Source organism: Cinclus cinclus, chromosome 4 (assembly GCF_963662255.1).
Source record: "Cinclus cinclus chromosome 4, bCinCin1.1, whole genome shotgun sequence".
NCBI lineage: Eukaryota > Metazoa > Chordata > Aves > Passeriformes > Cinclidae > Cinclus > Cinclus cinclus.
In genome coordinates this window covers 23,383,221-23,400,919 of record NC_085049.1, presented here as the reverse complement: position 1 = coordinate 23,400,919, position 17,699 = coordinate 23,383,221, and the positions used below count along the sequence as shown (strand labels likewise).

Genomic DNA, 17,699 nt, shown 5'->3' with positions numbered 1-17,699 from the left:
ATCCAATCTAACCCTGCTCTCTGTCAGTGTGAAGCCATTCCCCCTTGTGCTGTCACTCCAGGCCCTTGTCAAGAGTCTCTCTCCATCTTTCCTGTGGGCTCCCTTCAGGTACTGGAAGGCCACAGTGAGATCAGCCCAAAGCTTTCTCCTCTCCAGGCTGAACAATCCCAATTATCTCAGCCCCTTTTTTCACAGCACAGGTGCTCCATCCCTCTTACCCTCTTGGAGGCCTGCTTGCTCCAACAGGTCAATTCCATACAGGCAGTAGCACAGTGAAAAATGCTGATAAAAACCAGTGGATACAGAAACTGTTTCGACACACAAATGTTTCATACTCTCTCCCCCTCTAGTGGTGCCACAGCTGAAATGGGGTTGACTGATCCATACTCTCATCCTCTTGGAGAAGTTCTTACTGTGAAGGAAAACCCATGTCTTGTTCCTTCCAGCATTAGTGTTTTATTCCCAGGAGAAGACATCCTGTAGCCATGTGCCCACGTGGTCAGCACCATCACCACTACAGAGACAAAGCACCACTGCCTCTGTCTAGTGAGGACTTTTCTCCAGGAAGAAGAAATAGCATCTCCCATTTATCCAGGGAGACACTACATCCATTGCCTACTGCTAAAGTCTGGCGACTGCATTTCCCACTCATTTAGCTGAGCCCCTTCTATCCCCTATACTCAGACTGAAACTGCTTCTCCACCACCATGTTCTGAGAGAGGAGAGAGTGGAATGGTAAAGAAGGAAATGCTTGGAGGAGGGGGTCTGACCCCTAAACATTATGGTTATTCTTATGTTTCCTATCAATACCAGGTTAGGGTCCAGCAGCATTTGAACAATCCAGCAGATTAACTCACCAGTCTTCCCTGTCTGATCTCCTGAGCAGACTCATGCTTGGTTCACTTTAATGAAGCACATAAAGATGCCACGAGGGAAACTCCAAGGAAAATAATTAATAAGTGGAGGTTTCATTCCCATAGGCCACACACAATGTTTCTCCAGTATTTTCAATCTGAGTCTGGGACATCTCACAAGACCTTTACACAGTCAATTAAAGACCTCTTTTTCTTTCCAGTCCTTTTAACTAGGCCTAGGAAAAAAGCTGCAGTTCCTTTATAATAAGATGATTTCATTTCCATTATGCTTCCCAACCTCCAGAAACTGTGTCACACACCTGAGATTAACACTGGTAAACTGGTGAGGCAGTCAGGGACTCCCAAGCAGAATAAATTTTTTGATAGAAATGTAATTGCCATATATGTATATGGCAGACTACTGTTCTCCCCAAAGCTTATCTTCTCAAATTAGACGGATTGAACCAAAATGTTTTGTTTTGAATGCATTCCACATTTGACAGTTCTTGCCCGTGGTACAGCAGTGCCTCAGGGGCTTCTGCTTCAGATGCAGCCTGACCTCATTCCACCCTGTAAGTCTTTATGACATCTGGCCTTACATGTTCTCATTCTGTAAATATTCTGGAGGAATCAGTATTGATAGAAACAAGCTCTGTGTGTGGGTATGTATGTGAATACACATAAAAATTTTAAATATGCACACATGCATAGCATATTTGCCTGTATATTTATGTACATATATACGTATCTCCAGAGAACAGCAGTACAGGGAATATTGCATTCAACTTGGAAAGCAAATGTTTAAGAACTACACTCATTCTGCAAAAATAGCTGGGGAGCATCCCTCCAGTTAAATTCCATCAAGTTGAAAATGGCTTCCGAGAACAAGATACCCCCAGGACAGAGATCAGTGACCAGCTCCAGTGCCAATTCACAGTCAATCATCACCTGCTCTCTCAACCTCTCTGCACTCCTTTGACTCAGCTTTTTGCAAACTTAAGAGTTGGCCACATGTGCAGCAATCAACCTCACTGTTTGTGAGGTCCTTGTCCATAGTGCCACCATGAAGAAGTTGCACAGACTGCCAAAATTGGAAGGACTAAGAGGGTGTGTTAAAGGACCACACTGCTTGTGAAAGAGGCAGCAAAGGATTATGCCTAATTAAGGAGCTCTGTAGTAAATCCTGAGTAACAGCCAATTAACTGAGCTGAGTGGTCCAGATGATCAGATTATTACAGCACAGCTACTTGCAGAATACACTGCAAGTGGTTTGGTCACCCAGGGCACAGACATGGAACTGCTTTCATTTATCTTCCTCCCTTTCCACTTAAGTATCAGAAAAGATCTGCATTTCTGAAAGATACCACAGTTAGAAGGATGCTCCTCTGAAAGGAAGATGTTCAAAACATCTGCAATTTAGGAGCATTGTTTCACAAACTCCAATACACAAGTAGGGATGAAAAAAAAAACCTACTTGAACTTACTGTTTAGTTGTAGCTTTACTCAAACATATTTTTTTCAAAGGATATATACATATATATATATATATATATATATATATATGAAAATATGTAACATGGTTATGCTTGTGCTCTTTAGGTTCTCAGTAAATAATGACTTCTCAGCTCTGAATATAGATTAAGAAGCTCAGTTTGTGCCAAAATTATTTCTTGTGCACATCTCCACCAAACTCAACACAACTACAGAAAAGCCTGATTTCCTCCACTCTGTCTTCAAAACCACGATTTTTTTGCCTTTTAAGAACATAGCAATTAGACAGACAAGGCTGTTTGGGTTGTCTCTAATGCCATCTAATTTACAGCCTGTGTGTTCTTGGCTCACACGGTACCACTCAGCCTGCAGGTAGAAAGGGCAAAACAACAAATCCTGACTAATGCCTTGGATAGCCTGGGTGCATCTGCCTGTCTGAAGCCCATGCCAATGCTCAGTTTGAGATGTCTTGAGCATCCAGGACACCCAGCAGAAGAATCTCTCAGGTAGAACTCAGTATCTCAGTTGTATTCCTTTACATTTGGCCATACGTAACACAAATATCCTTTGCCGTCCCACCTCCAGAACACAGTTAGAGAAGAAATACTCTTTATAAAGAGAACCATTCAATTCTCAGTTCAGTTACAGGACTGATTTTAATAGAAGCAATTAAGCAGCAGGGGACTAACACCTAAATAGTTCTTGAACCATTCTAAAGAGAGAAATACCAGATAGATAAAATTTAACAGTCAAATTCTAACCTTCTATTATTCAAATTAGGACTTTGAAGTTCACAACAGAGAAACAATGAGATAACATGGAAACAACCACAGAACTTTTGACTGTGATGGCAAAAGAACAATGACTAAACATCAGACCTGAAACTTATTCTAAACTTGTACACTGGCAGCTCCAGCACAAAGGTTTTATGCATTGAGCAGATTTTCTCCTTTTGTATGGGAATTGAGAGCTCAGGGATGCCCATTTTCTCCTGGAAAAGGATATTGCTCGCTCCCCAGTTACACTGCAGTAATGCAAATGCAGGTGGAAACAGCAGAAGACCAGCACAAGTCATTTGCCCAGTGATTGTCTTTTCCACATAGATCACAACGCAGACCCACAGCTGCATTTCTGAGGCTTTGGGAGAAATTATCTCTTCATGTTATATCTCTGAGCTCTCTGTATAAATATATATATTTAATTTTTTTTATTATTATCCTAAAAGAAGATGGAGAAGTCCTTCTGAAGTACTCCTTTCTTTGTTCTCCACCCTGTTTTGGCCTATCCCACTTCCTAGGCAGCAATAAGAACGAAACAGAGAATCAACTTACCAGACATGTGTGTTTCCATGTTGCCTGGAGGTTTGGCTGGAAGTTGCGTCAGTGCTAAAATAGGATGTGGCTATGCTGTGCACAATCTGCTTCTGCACTGGCTTAAGGAGAGAACAGCACCAGCAGCTATTTCCATCCTGTCTTGATCCTGCTTTAAGCAAACCTCAAACTGAAGCTAATTAGCAAGACCTTCTGGTTTGGTGATTACCGTCACGGAGGGAAGAGAGGAAGAAAGACCAAACTCCCATGACCTGAGAGGCCATGGCAATTCTCTGCTGGACTTTCACCACCTTGTCTTCATGTTCCATAATGCCCCAAGAACCAAGGTAACAAGAGGTATATTTTGTCCAGAAGGCAGCGGAGAGGAAGGAAAAAGGCTAATGCAGAACAAGGGCTCTACAGCAGAGCCAGCTCTGTCCAAAGAACCAGCACTCGAGGATCAGATTATCTTGGAGGTGGTTTCTGTGGGGAAAAGTCTTTATATCTACAAAGCTTCACAGTACTTCCAGGTAGGAGGTAAGTGCAGAAAGCTTTTTATAAGGCTCTGTTTCAAGTACTCAAGTTACCTCAGTGCCTGGATGCACTGTCATTCCTGCGTTAAATATTCAAGGGATTATCTTGTAATCAACTGTCTGATCAGAACAGGTGATGGATCCTGCTTAGCCTTCAACCTTGTAATTTAAGCAATGTATAGGGAAGAAAAGTTTTTGACGACCAGTGCTATCTGAGAAAGGACTTTTATTTGCCAGTGATAACTAGAGGGAGATGTAACTAATTCGAGTCCAAATATTTTTCTTCTTTTAGCATGTTTATGGCATTATGATGGTTTCTCTAGTGTGACAGGGAGAAATGGATTTATTCAATGCCTGAATAAAGTCCAGTGGTTCTATGACCTTGTGAATCAGGATAGTGCACTGTGTCATGGGGCAGGGGTAGACATTGTCTCTGTCACAGAGAGATGTGCTGATACACCGTGGTTGTGCTATCGAACCTGCCGAGTACCTAAAGGGAGTAGTGCAGCTGTTGTGTCCCAAAACGTGGGCTGGGTGATGTGAAATTTCCCCAGCAAGACTAAGAAATTCATATGGCATTTTAAATTAATTAATTTAAATCTTCTTGGCCCCTACTTTGAAATGGCGTTTGTTATCTTCTAACCAATATATCAACAGATACAAAATACTTTGTTCTTTTTACCCTGCTAGTATTTTATGTTACTCTCAGAAGTTCTTTCAGAAGTTTTAAAAACTAAATTAATCTGTTTCCTAGACAGGAAACAAATCTCCTGCTTTCTATACCTATCTCAGGGAGAGGGGAAATGAAAATTTTCTGAAACTTTCACTATTTTCCATCCACAATCTAGGCTGCTCCGACTAAGCCCAAAACCAGAAAGGCAAATCCTGGCTAATTCTGGAAGAGTATAGGAATGTAGAGCCAGGTTCTGCTGGAATCCCTGTGGACTTACAGCTCTGCATGCACAGGTTCCAATTACCAGCTCCTATAAGCCATAAGAATGGGTGTGTTGCAGGTAATACACTTAGCTCAGGTAATAAATAATATACACAGCAATATGAGAGGAACCAATATCCAGCTGCTTAGAATGGAAGTAGACTATTTTAAAGACTTTCCAATGGAGAAAACCATATCTCGGCATCACTGTCTTTCCTGAGGTACCTGGGTATGGTGCTAATTGATAATGCAGAGCTGTGACAAATAATACCAATAAACCCGATCGTGTTTCACCTGCTGTAGGGGAGTGGTGCTTGCAAGTCTGTAAATTTAGCAGAAAGATTAGATGTTTTGAATTATTAAGGGGTTATATAAGACTCCTCCCCAAATCCATTCAGCATTCCTGTAAATCTATCCTGTGGCACAATCAACAATCCAGTTGGTGTTCTGAAACAGTGCAATGTGCTCTTAATCATTGGCGGAAAGGTAAAAGACCGAGGTAGTTCAGACCCATCAAGGCTCACAAAACTGTGTGTGTGACTTGGGAAACAACTTTCCTCAAAGCCTGGCTTCTGCTGGAGAATGCCAATGGAGCAGCTAGATGTAGAGTCCTGTGTGATGTGCTGGCATGCTTGATTGTAGGTAGGACTGTGCTCTTCACTCCTGCCAGGGAGGAATTCTGCTGAAAGTATTTGAATTGCACTAATTGCAGCAGCCTGTGTGAAAGGCAGTGAGACCTGCACAGAGCAGGTCCGAGCCCACTGGGTCCTTAGGCAAAAGACAGACAGTCTGCTCTTTTGGGGCAGGCTGTCTGAAAAAGTTTGATTCTCATGCCAGCAAGTCAAAGTCAAAAATATGTTTACATCCTGAACCTGTTAAAGGAGATGGTATAATATTCCCTTCTGCCTTTTTTTTTTTTTCCTGCCAGCCTGTTTCTACAACAGGATTTTCAAAGAAGATCTTTCTAGTCTTGGTCATGACAGGAGCTTGGAATGCACAGGTAGTAGCCAGGCCTGAGTAACAACCCAAAGTCCCCAGAAGTCCCTGCTGCAAGTAAAGCCAGTAAGTGCTCTTCTCATGGGCTGCATTGCACTGACTCATAGAATTAATTATCCAATTAGAAGACCTGTCTGCAGCCACAAAGCCTTAGGCTGCAATCCCATCAGCTTTCACGAGCTAAGAAGGGTCAGTCTGGGTGAGGACACAGGTTGAAACAAAGAGACATCCCAGCTATGGTAAGTGGAAGAAGGTGACATTTGCTTTTTATTCCAAATCCATCCCTTCTCTCTGCTCCTCTCTGATGTTGCAGGCTGCTGTTCAGGAACAGCTGATCTTCAGCTTCAGATGAATTGTTGACTACCTGGATAGCCCAAATCCATCTGTCAGGGAGCATAATATCTAGACACAGCTACAGGAAGGAACAGGTGTGCGGATGAAGGTAAACTGGTGACATATCTACTGCAGCAAGTGGGGCTGGGTTTCTTTCTCTGGTGTTATTGTGGACTACAGACAAAGACAGAGATGCATGGAAGGCCTGCACTTCTACCACTGTGCAGCAATAAAGGATGTCTTGAAAGAATAATAAAAAGAAAAAGGGCTCACAGTTCAGGGTGTGTTGAATCCACAGCTGAACTGGCAAGAGTGAAGCAGCAGGGATCTGCCTGGCTGCTCTAAAAAAATGAATACTATTTACCTTTATAGTTGAAAGCACAGGAATTTTTCTTTTTTCCCAAAGGGAGCTTTCCTGGCAGATGAGGAGATGCCTTGACCCATTTAATCATGTCACAGTGCCATTCATTATTTTTAAATTGTTAGTTAAACAAGGAGCTTAAATAATTCTTATCTTTCAAAAACAAAAACACACATGGAAATAACAGTCCTCCTTCTCTCATATTTTTTTAGAAATTAGTACTTCTCAATGAAATTGCTTCACTGACACAAAATTCCTCCAGGACCACTCTGGAAAATCTTTTGTTCCACGGCCCAACTAGACAGAGTAGAATTTAAATCCTTGTAAATATATACCTGGCAGCAGTAACAAAATTAAACCTGCCACTGCAAATTCTGAATCTAAATCAATTCCAACTTTTGGAATAAATGCAACAGGTGAAGTTCAGGCACCTGGAAATAAGAGAGAAAACCACTCAGCTTTCTCCTTGAGTTGGTCTGGGCAAGGGTTGAAGTGAGAACTGTCCTTAACCCTGTACACAAGTCCTGAGGACTTGCAGAATTTACACAGCCTGTCCTCAACACACAGTTTATTTGCATTCAGCTTCAGGACAAACATTCATTAGCACTGCAGAAAGATATTTGGTTGTCTGAGCCACAACCAGTATTGTTTGTGTACCAAGAACATCCTACTCCCACTCTGAAGCCTTATCCCATAATTACTGTATTCCCTGAAAAAAATGTGAGGAAAAAAGAGCAAAAAATTATAAGTCTACAGTGTGTCACTAAGGACAGAAGTTGAGAATGAAAGTGTAATGTCTCTGCAGACAATATTAAACTATATGAGAAATGTTATTAAAGTATAAGCTTCTGAGCATTATATATTTGTGGGGTTTTTTTAGTTTTGTTTTTTGGGTTTTTTTGTTTTGTTTTGTTTTATTTTTTTCAATAATGTGGATTAATTTCCACAGTGAAATTAAGGGAATCTCTCTCCTACCATCCACCCCAAGATGAATCAGGCTGTTCTGTTGTGCTGGTAAGCTTTATTGTTGGCTGTGTCGATACAATTATACAGGATTCTAACGGATAAGGCAGTGTACAGAGAAAATGAAGCTTGCATTGTGAAGTTCCTCCATCATAAAGCTTAGATTAAGCAACTGGGCTTCTGGGCAATGGTCACAGTGTGCACTTGCGAGCACGGCATTCGCACAGCGAGGCGGAGGGGATGGAGTGCTGCACCACGGTCCCATTGGGACACCGCAGCGGGATCGTCACCATGGTGGTCTGAGTGGCTGTACAGCAGCTGCACTGGTCTTCCCACTGCTCTGTCTGAGCAGAGTACCTGGTGGTGCTTCTACACTTGCCCTTAATGGAAAAAAGAAGAGAGTTGAAGTTAGAACAGAGCCTCATTGCACTCATAATCCTCGTTCTTTCCTTCAAAATATCCATGGGTGACTTTGTCCAGCTTCTGTGCTCTGCTATAAAATATGAACTCAGAAACAGAGCCTGACCCCAGCATAAACTGGGGTGCTGCTCAAAGAGTAACTTCTTATGAACATAAGCAGAGCAAAGGAGAGATGAAGAAACTGCTCACGCACACACAAAAAAAAAAGCCCAGAATTTAAAATCTCATAGGGAATGTCCAGAGCTATGGTGCTGGCTTCTGAGCAAATGTGGTTATCATGCATTCAGAAAGTGCTTTAGCCCAAATTCTTCAACCCACACACCCACTGTTGTCCTACAGGTGTTATTTTTTCTTGTTCTGCTTGTCTGGCCACTTAACTAATTTAGATCAAGCTGTCAGTGCCTGTAGCTATAAGTCTTCATGATGTAAAAACAAGCAGTCCCACATAAGACTCTGTCATAGTCCATTTCCTTTGGTGGCTTTGTGCTCTTATTTCCCAGTCTAATTAAATTAAAATATCCTATTATTATCAGGGAGGACTTTAGAAAAAACATGTAGTTAATACTGTTTATTCCCAATATAAAATCTGGACTTCTGCAGGAGAAGAACATCAATACTCATGACTTTATGACTAATGACCATTTACTTTATAGACAGGACAAGAGGTCAAGAATTATTACTTATGCCATAACTTGGATTGCATACAAGGGTGGATTAAAATCCTTGTATGTGGTGTGGTTATCTTTGAAAGAACAGAGATGGGAACATCCAGAAGAGAGGTTATGTTCCTGTTTTCAAAGGAAGTTGCCATATAAGGTGTAAGCAGTGATGGGCAGGAAATTAAACTTTTAATCTGATTATGGAAGACACAAGACATGTAGAACACAACAGCTTGGTGCCAAGGCTAATAGAGGAATCCCAGAGCTTATAGGGAGGAATCCCAGAGCTTATAGGGCACGTAAGTCAAATCTTGGCACTCAGGTTTAAAGGCCTTTTAAAATGTCATTTATCTAAATAGCTATTTTAATTCCCCTAATCAACTCAGAGGCTCAGTGCTTAACTACAGACTCAGAGCTGAAAATCAGCTTCACATTGTGAAGAAGATAAATATTCCTTTTATTTTTTATGTACAAAATCCTAACAGAGCTACTTCAGAGTCATTAATTTCTGCAAGATAAATGTGGGATAAATGAAGCCTTTGTGTCTAACGCATGCCTTTTTTCATGCTGGTTTGACTAGGGAAAATTCAGCATCACCAAATTACTTCAGGAAATAAGTGTCAATGAGGTTAACACCAAGTCAATCAATGAGAAACTGATACTCCACTTACTGAAGTGAAACCATGGGAGAGGAAAAGGTTTACTTTTGGGAAAGAGAAAGGGGAGGTGTTGGGGCAGAGGGGTGTTGATTTTTACTATTTACCTCACAATGAGAAATGGGCACCTCTTTTTCAGCCACACATCCATTGATATTCCCATACTGCAGTCTGGTACTTACGGGATGACATTCCACCTCCACACCTACCAAGTAAAAAAAAGAAAACAGAAAAAAAGTTTTTGACATTGCTGACAATTACTTCTTGTAGCTCACTTCCCTTTACTCCTGAAATTGCTGCCAGTGAAATGTTATTCCTGGTACAATCCCTAGCTGGGAGTGTCTCCTTAGAGTAACTAATGTATAGTTGTATGACTATTTCACACTACGGCCCTAAAATTCCACTAGAGGAGGGTCTCCCTCATGTTTCTTTTAATTGACTGTCTTGTTCGCCTCGGCCATCTAACACCAACTTCTTCTCTGGTCTTTGACAACTCTCCTGTTAACTCTGGTAACCACCAGGGACTCTGTTCCCCCACTTTCAGAAAGAACCTAATCATTTATATACTCAAATATAAACAAATCCAGAATATTTTCTTCTGAACTCCTGCATGTTTTGATCTGCATCAAGAGACCTGTGAAGGAGCCAGTGCTTTCCTTCAGTGACTATTTTGTGTACAGACAACACCAACCCTATGTAGTATTACTATAGTTTTACATCTCTGTGAAAAGAAAGGCTCCTAGTCATACCCATTTCTAGCTACTCAATGAAATTTCCATGTTTAACAGAATATTGGGCTCATTTTTAGGTACAACACAAAAGCATTTCAGAATGTTGAAGGAATTCAGCAGGGCAACTGCACAACTAAGTACATACACAAAGAGAAGACAAAGGTATACTTTTTCTTAGCAGCAAACACAGCTTCCCATTGGAATGTTGGTACCAAATTAACTCTGTGCCTTGCTACAACCTTAAATTTCATTTAAAAAAAATGCAGCTCCTTTCTGGTTCCAGGGTTGGAAATGCCCTTTCTCTTTTAACGATTTCATCACTCATTTATAAGAATTGCCCACCTGAAAGGATAGTTGTGTTCACACAATTGAAAAGCACAAAAAAAAGCCTCATCAGCCTCAACACAGTTCCATCCCCTTTTTGATCATGACTTATCCAACTTGTTCTCTAGTTCCTTTACCTCTGTTATTTACTTTTTTTGTTGACTGTGCCTCCTCTGCAAAGGCAAGTGTTTGTAACTTAACAAGAGATTGAGAACAGAGAAAAGAGGCAAGAAGCAGAGATGCAACTCCTTTGTTAAGCAGGAAAATAAGGAATATCCTTTGCCAATTATCAAGTCCTGTGGTTAATACCACAAAAATCCCATGAGAAAATAAGACCTGTTCACTTGTGTGCTCCCACAAACTTAAAAGCTGGAACAATGTCCTCAGACACACTAAAAAACTCCAGTTGTGAAGGCATAACATAGAAAAGGAAACTGGCTCCTCAACCAGCTCCTTTGTCCAAGGACTTGTAGACTCTGCTGATCAAAGGCATCAGCCTGGACTTGAGGGAACAAGTTCTTTGCTCAGCTCTATATGGCACAGAGACATCTAAAAGACAGACTCTCTCAAGACCTTGGAAGATAATGTAATCTATGTCCATGAGAAACTGAGCTACATCCAGGCCAAACTTCATCACTGGGGATAATGATTTGAAGGTCCATCTAATATGGGAGGTATTAGGCATGCAGTACATCACTTAGGTCAGTTTTCCTTTGCTGCTGCAGGGACGTATCACTTTTAAATGACTGTTAAATAAATCTATGCATGGGTCTGTGCTCATTTGGAACTAGTTTCTCCTCAATTACAGTGATTGGCACTCACTCGCAATTAGTAGAGCCTTCCACCACCCTGTCTTTTAAATCTCAAAATCTGCTTCTGTTAATAAATAATTTTGAATATTCCTTACTTGTGGCCTGGTGGATTAAAGCTCCCTTAACTGAATTACATGTTTGTTCCATTTGATGACAGTCTCTGAATAGCTTTCTCACTTCTATCACTCAAGCCAGAGTTCAGTGATTATCCAGACAGGCAAAGGCTGCAAACTCTCTAGGAGTTACCATCCTTCATCAGGGGTATTATTGCAGCAGCTCCTGTGCCAATGTGGTGATGGGCTGCTATGCTGGCCATCTTTTATTTATGAGCACATGCATAGCAAAAATAAGAAAATTAAAAGACATAACACAGACAAGATGTTGTTAGTTTGACTTTAAAAGAGAATTTCAAACTTTTGTTATTTTTTTTAATTTTATATAAGCTAAAGTATTATTCTTTACTACAGAGGAGAAAACTGAGAGGTTATCTGCTCACAAATGCATCAGAGATTCATTTAGAAATGAGAACCCAACCCTGCAATCCTTCCTTATGTAAGCAAACCCTTCCCACTCTCACAGCCTGACTGACATTTGGATTATCCACACAAAGATGCATGAAATTAAGAGTTGCAGGATTGACCCCTAAACTGACAAATTTAAGCAGCAGTCAGGAGGTTCCATAGGAATGCATTCCCCCTACCATTTTTAGTTAATATGTTATCAAAAAACATGACTCTCACCAGGGTTGGGCTTTTTTTATTAATTAATTTTAAGTTGATTGATTATTCATGAAGTGTTTTCCTCACATATTCAGTAGTATCAGGTTATGTGACTTGTCTGTGCAGGACCATCCCTGTGATCACCAGATGAACAGTAAAATAAAACATTCATAATTAACATCTGCATAAAATGTGGAGAGTATCTATTTCTTTCTAAGCACTTGGGAATACTGTCAAAACACGTGTTCTAGATGACAAAACATGACAGCAGCATCCCAGTCAGAGGGTGGGCTTCTTTGATGGTTTATTATAACCACATTGCTAAGCTCTGTTTCATTACACTTCATATCATAGGAAATGTAGGTACTTACATGCTCTGCCTTCTCCATACAAGATTTTTGGATTATTTACTTACATGTGTCACAGCAAGTGTTGCCAATTTTTGCAATTCTGCCCTAAAATTATATAAAAAAAACAGAAAACTCAAATTTTGGCACAAGTGATACACTTCTGTTCTGCTGAAAGAAGATGCATAAAGCAGGGTATTAGGGAAAAAGAAAGAAAAACCTGAATTTCTATATTATACAAAATCATAAATCTAAATTCATAATCTTCTCTTTATTAATTTTAAGATTTTGAACTTTTGATGGTATTTTCTGGTAACTAATTGGAAGTGATGGACTTATTAGCAAGTTCAACACCTGAAAATATTGCTCTCACTTTCTATTAGGAGCTTTCTAAAATAAAGACATTAAATACAAATAAATTCCAGGAAACCAGAAGGATAAAACCAGTAGCATTCAAGTCTCATATCAATTTAAGAAATATCACATCTATCAAGTAAGTTTTAAATGCCATGAAACTTGATGTTTCTTGCTTCATTGCTACCATCCAGAAAATAACTCTCAGAAATGTATATATGGTGCAAATTATTGAAAAACTATAGTGGAAAGGCAAAGCAGGGAAATATTTACACTGCAGGGTGGTGCCATTGTTGCACTAAACTTCTGAGCTCATGTGCAAAGGTTTAGATTTTAAATTTTTTAATTTTTTAAAATTTTTTAAATTAAAAAACCTAAAATTTTGATCTGCAACAAGGTGAAAACCACTAACATGATAGCTGAAATAGTTCTATTTTGGGGGGATAGGAGAAGAATAAATGCAGTTTGAGAAATTCTGTTTAAAAAATAAACTGTTTTTCACCAATTTTCCATTAATGTCACTTGAATATGATAATAACCCCAAACCTGTAATAAAATGCTGCATTTTTTTCTAAATCTTTGTTTAAACAACAAAACTATGCATTATAATTTCACAAAGTAAGAAATGCCCTATTGGAGTTTTATTTTTCCCACATTATAAATAACAAATCCTCCATTTCTTAATGTGTATGATCTGAGTGGTCTGGCCACAAGCTTTATTAAAGGTTCTCTGCCTCCTGCCATGCCCAAGAAAATGGGAACAGGTGGATATAAACACCTGTAAGATGTCTAAAACCTGACAGATAAGCTAGAGCAGGGCCCCATGTGCTACACACTTCTCCCTCTGCTCCTCAGTGTCTAATTAACCTCAAATCACAAGAAAGATGGGTGGATACTTTGTGCAGGGTTTTCATTCCTGCTAAACAACTGCAATTCTTGGAAGTTTGATCTTCCCACAGCAGCGTGAAAATTTCTTTCCCTAACCTCACATCATGGCAGAGAAAAAATATCTTAACATTTCATATGCATATTTCTCAGTTTGTGTCATTTTCCACACAGTTTTGCTCTAGATCCCAAACTGGGAACATTGTTAGAAGAACCACTTGCAAATGTTTGATACTTCAAATATTCAGCTTCATATTCATAACAGAATTATGTTCAGAAGTCAGCACAGTTCCACAAAAAGCCAGCTTATATTTTAAAACAGAGAAAACCTACATCTTCCAGAATTTTAGAGAAAGTTCCAATCCAGTTTAGCCAAGGTGCTGAGAGAGGGTTGGGGTTTCCCACCCAGGGCACAGAAGGTACCGGACACATGACAGTCCATTAGGAAAGCTGGAAACAGGACCCATTTCACTACTTACTCCTTCAGCCAAGCATCTTCTGGCATCAAATGGAGGACAGCCAGTGATTCTCCTTTCCCAGATAAATTCCCCTCTCTCATTTACTCTACAGGAGTGACTGTCACAGCCATCCTGAAGGGATGTGTTTGCCTGGAAAGATTGCAGGGCTGTTAGCTTTACACAGAAACAACAGGGGACAGGAAGTTTTCAGGATGTTTATCAACAAAGTCATTATCTTCTGTTTAATTCCATAGCCATATTGATCACAGCTCTGCCCAGACTTCCAAAACCTGACCTTTTTCAGCTCTTAAGAGGGAAGAAATTTCCATTAACTTAAGAAAAAAACTTCTCTAAGTGAGAGATTTGGGGGTCTGACCTATGACCTGTCTTTTACAGAGACCTATCTACAATTATTTACCTTCTGGATGAGTTGGGAACTTCTTTAGAAAATGTATATAAAACCACACCCCCCATCCCCTCACCAAATCATTTAGGTTGGAATAAACTCTTAAGTACAACTCCAGCCATTAACCTCCCACTGTCAACCAAGTCCACCACAAAACCACATCCACACATTTTTAAAATCCCTCCAGGGCTGGTGGCTCAACCACTGCCCTGGGCAGGCTGTGCCAAAGCTGGACAATCCTTCCAGAGAAGAAAAAATTTAATAGCCAATCTAAACCTCCCCTGGCACAGCTCGAGGATGTTTCCTCTTGTTCTGTCCCTGTTTCCTGGGTGCAGAGCCTGACCCCCCCCAGCTGTCCCCTCCTGTCAGGGAGTTGTGCAGAGCCACAAGGTCCCCCCTGAGCCTCCTTTTCTCCAGGCTGAGCCCCCCCAGCTGCTCCTTGTGCTCAGGACCCTTCCCCAGCTTTGTGGCTCTTCCACATCAAAGACTTCTCACCGGAATAGAATAAAATAAAATTTTAGATGCTGTCCCTTGCAACAGAGGATGTTTTTAACTAAAAAAATATCCAGTCCTGTTTAAGAACATATCATGCATTAAGGCCAGGCTAGATGGGGCTCTGAGCAACCTGCTCTACTGGAAGGTGTCCCTGCCCATGGCAAGGCATTGGGACAAGATGATCTTTGCGGTCCCTTCCAACCCAATATATTCTATGATTCTATGCTGGAAAATGTTCTCAAAATTCACATTTTCAGCTTAACTATTTTACATTTAAAATGAGGGTTTTCATTTCCTCTAAACACCTGTTTGAGGTCATATTCCCGTTAACGTTCCTTGATAACATTCCTGAACCTAGAATGCCCCTCTAGAATTTTGCACTGTGGTATGAAGTCTCCTATTTTTTTCATTTACAAAATAAAACTAACTTATTTGATCAATTATTCTGAGATACAAAAAACACTGGTAATACCATGCTACCTAATCAAAAAGGAAAAAAAATGCACTTCCCTGGGGTTCAACAAAAGTTGATGATACATTTACATTTACTCACAAAACAAAAGAAAGAGTGCTTAAAGCTTACCTGAAGATATTGAACACTTCCATCTCTCAGCCTGATGCTACATGAAGTTGGCACACATTTTCCACAGCAAGAGCCAGGGATTTCCTGCCTTCTGTAGTTCTAGAAGGTGAAGGACATTTTTTCTGGGTTTATTTTGTTTTAAGAATATATCCTATATTTAAGAAGTTTTAAAAAAAAAAATCAGTGGACAAAATTATAGCCTGAAAAAAGCTTCTCAGTAAAACCAATTAATTCTACACAGTGTGACATGGAAAAGTGGTTGGAAGTGCTGAAACTGGAGAGAAAAGGGCAAAATATCCAGTAAGCATTGGGCAGGGAATGAGCAGAACAAGGTTAAGCTGGAAAATTTAGATTATAGAAAGAAAAAGAAAATGGCTTGATAATACAAGAGAATAAAAGAGCATCAGAGAAGGTACAATATAACAAAAGGAAAAAGGAGAGAATGAAAGAAAAGTAGAATATTGGACCCTCACAAACAGAATTGAAGGGTAAAACAGTGGCAGGAAAAAGAGCATGGATGAATGAGCAGCACTAAGTGGAGAGGCAGAAAGGTATAGAGTGGATAAGGGAAAGGAAAAAACCAAACCAAGCAGAAAGGAACTGAGCTAACACATGAAGTGTCCCACAGTAACATTCCCAGCTGCTCCAGATAACCAACAGCTGCTTATGATGAGATGAACATTTTTAAGAAAACAAACACTTTCTGGTTCAGTGAAGGCATACATGTTATCCATATGTGGTTTTTTTTATAGAAAGAGAATTTGGGGAGGTGGGGGTTACTATTAAATCATTGTGGGGGAAATATAGTTCATTCTTATTTAGGTATATATTACATATATATTTAGGTATATGTTATATTAGCAAAAACATAAGCACCTAAAGCAGGTCATAAAATGACCAGAGAATGACCCTCCTGAGCAGAATATCCTGGAGCTGGCTGCACTTCAATTGCCAGTGCTTTTCCTTACACAACTTCAGCATCCAGGAGAAAGCAGGTGCTCCTGAGATAATTGGTACTCTTAGCCCATCTCTACTCTTAAGTTTTATCCATTAGCAAGGAATTGCTTTTAATCTGGGCATACCATGAAGTCAAAGGTTTGAGACAGGAAAGATCCTGTGAAGTGTGTGAATCCCACTGCCCTTAGGGGAATGAAGACATTCTGTATCCTATTTGATTTTTTTTCCCCCTCAAGCTCCACAAATGCATTACAATGGCTAGAAAAGGATATATACTCCTAGACCTGCAACTTCCCTTGGGTAGATGCACATCTCCCAAACACAAGTTCACAGTCCTTAATAAGCCCAACTGGAAATGGCCCTTTATTCAGGGTTTTCTGTCTAGTCTCTACTTTTGGGTCACATGGGGGAAAGGAGCTGTTTGGGAAATGTGTGGGTGGTGAAAGAAGCAGGAGAGGAATGTTTCCCTATTTTTTTAATCATGTATTTTATTGACTCCTCTTCCTTTAATTTCTAGAGCTAGGTCCTTTCATTGAGCAGCAAGAATGGATGTTTGTGTATCTTTGTGTGGGAACATATGCATGTACACATGTCCCTGGCCACAAATACACAAATTCTGGTGTATCTGTTTGGGTTCTTTTCATGGATCTGCCAGGTTATATTTTGTGGAAGTTATATTTTGAGAAAGATGCTCAGTATTGGGCTTGGCCATTTATTTTCCCTTCAGAAGCCTATAAAAATAATCAAACCTTACAGGAGGGGTGGGTGATATTAGGGTTTAGAAGCACAAAAAGTAAACCAGATTGTCCTTTTGTTAACAGTCTACATCCACACCACCAAATAAAAGGGGTCAAGGCCATTTTGATGGCCCAGGTGACAAGTGGAACACTTATGACTTATCGAGCGGCATTCTCCACATGAAACCAGCTGGTCTTGTGTTGTCCTAACCACTGACCTGTCCCTGGATGTCATTTGGAAGTTACAACATCTTTTTTCTACTCATAACATGCCATCTGGGACACTGATAACAATTATTCAAGAAAAAGGGTTGCAGGAAATAATTCAAACCTGTAGTCTTGTTTTTTGTTTTTTATTGGTAGAGCTTACTCTCTACAGAA

The 17,699-nt window shown here is 40.1% G+C and overlaps 2 protein-coding genes across 2 annotated transcripts in view; both read right to left on the bottom strand.

Annotated features, from left to right (window-relative positions):
- ANO2 (anoctamin 2) overlaps positions 1 to 3,695 on the bottom strand; it is a 144,093-nt gene extending 140,398 nt beyond the window's left edge. The window contains exon 1 of the mRNA XM_062490909.1: positions 3,677 to 3,695. Coding sequence (XP_062346893.1) covers positions 3,677 to 3,695 — 19 coding nt within the window. The remainder of the gene's footprint in view (positions 1 to 3,676) is intronic.
- A 3,851-nt stretch (positions 3,696 to 7,546) lies between these two features.
- Positions 7,547 to 17,699, bottom strand: part of VWF (von Willebrand factor) — a 121,480-nt gene continuing 111,327 nt past the window's right edge. The window contains exons 48-52 of the mRNA XM_062490908.1: positions 15,625 to 15,723; positions 14,162 to 14,290; positions 12,512 to 12,551; positions 9,618 to 9,715; positions 7,547 to 8,155 (exon numbers count right to left, since the gene is read on the bottom strand). Of these exons, the coding sequence (XP_062346892.1) occupies positions 7,967 to 8,155; positions 9,618 to 9,715; positions 12,512 to 12,551; positions 14,162 to 14,290; positions 15,625 to 15,723 (555 nt within the window). The 3' untranslated portion in view covers positions 7,547 to 7,966. The remainder of the gene's footprint in view (positions 8,156 to 9,617; positions 9,716 to 12,511; positions 12,552 to 14,161; positions 14,291 to 15,624; positions 15,724 to 17,699) is intronic.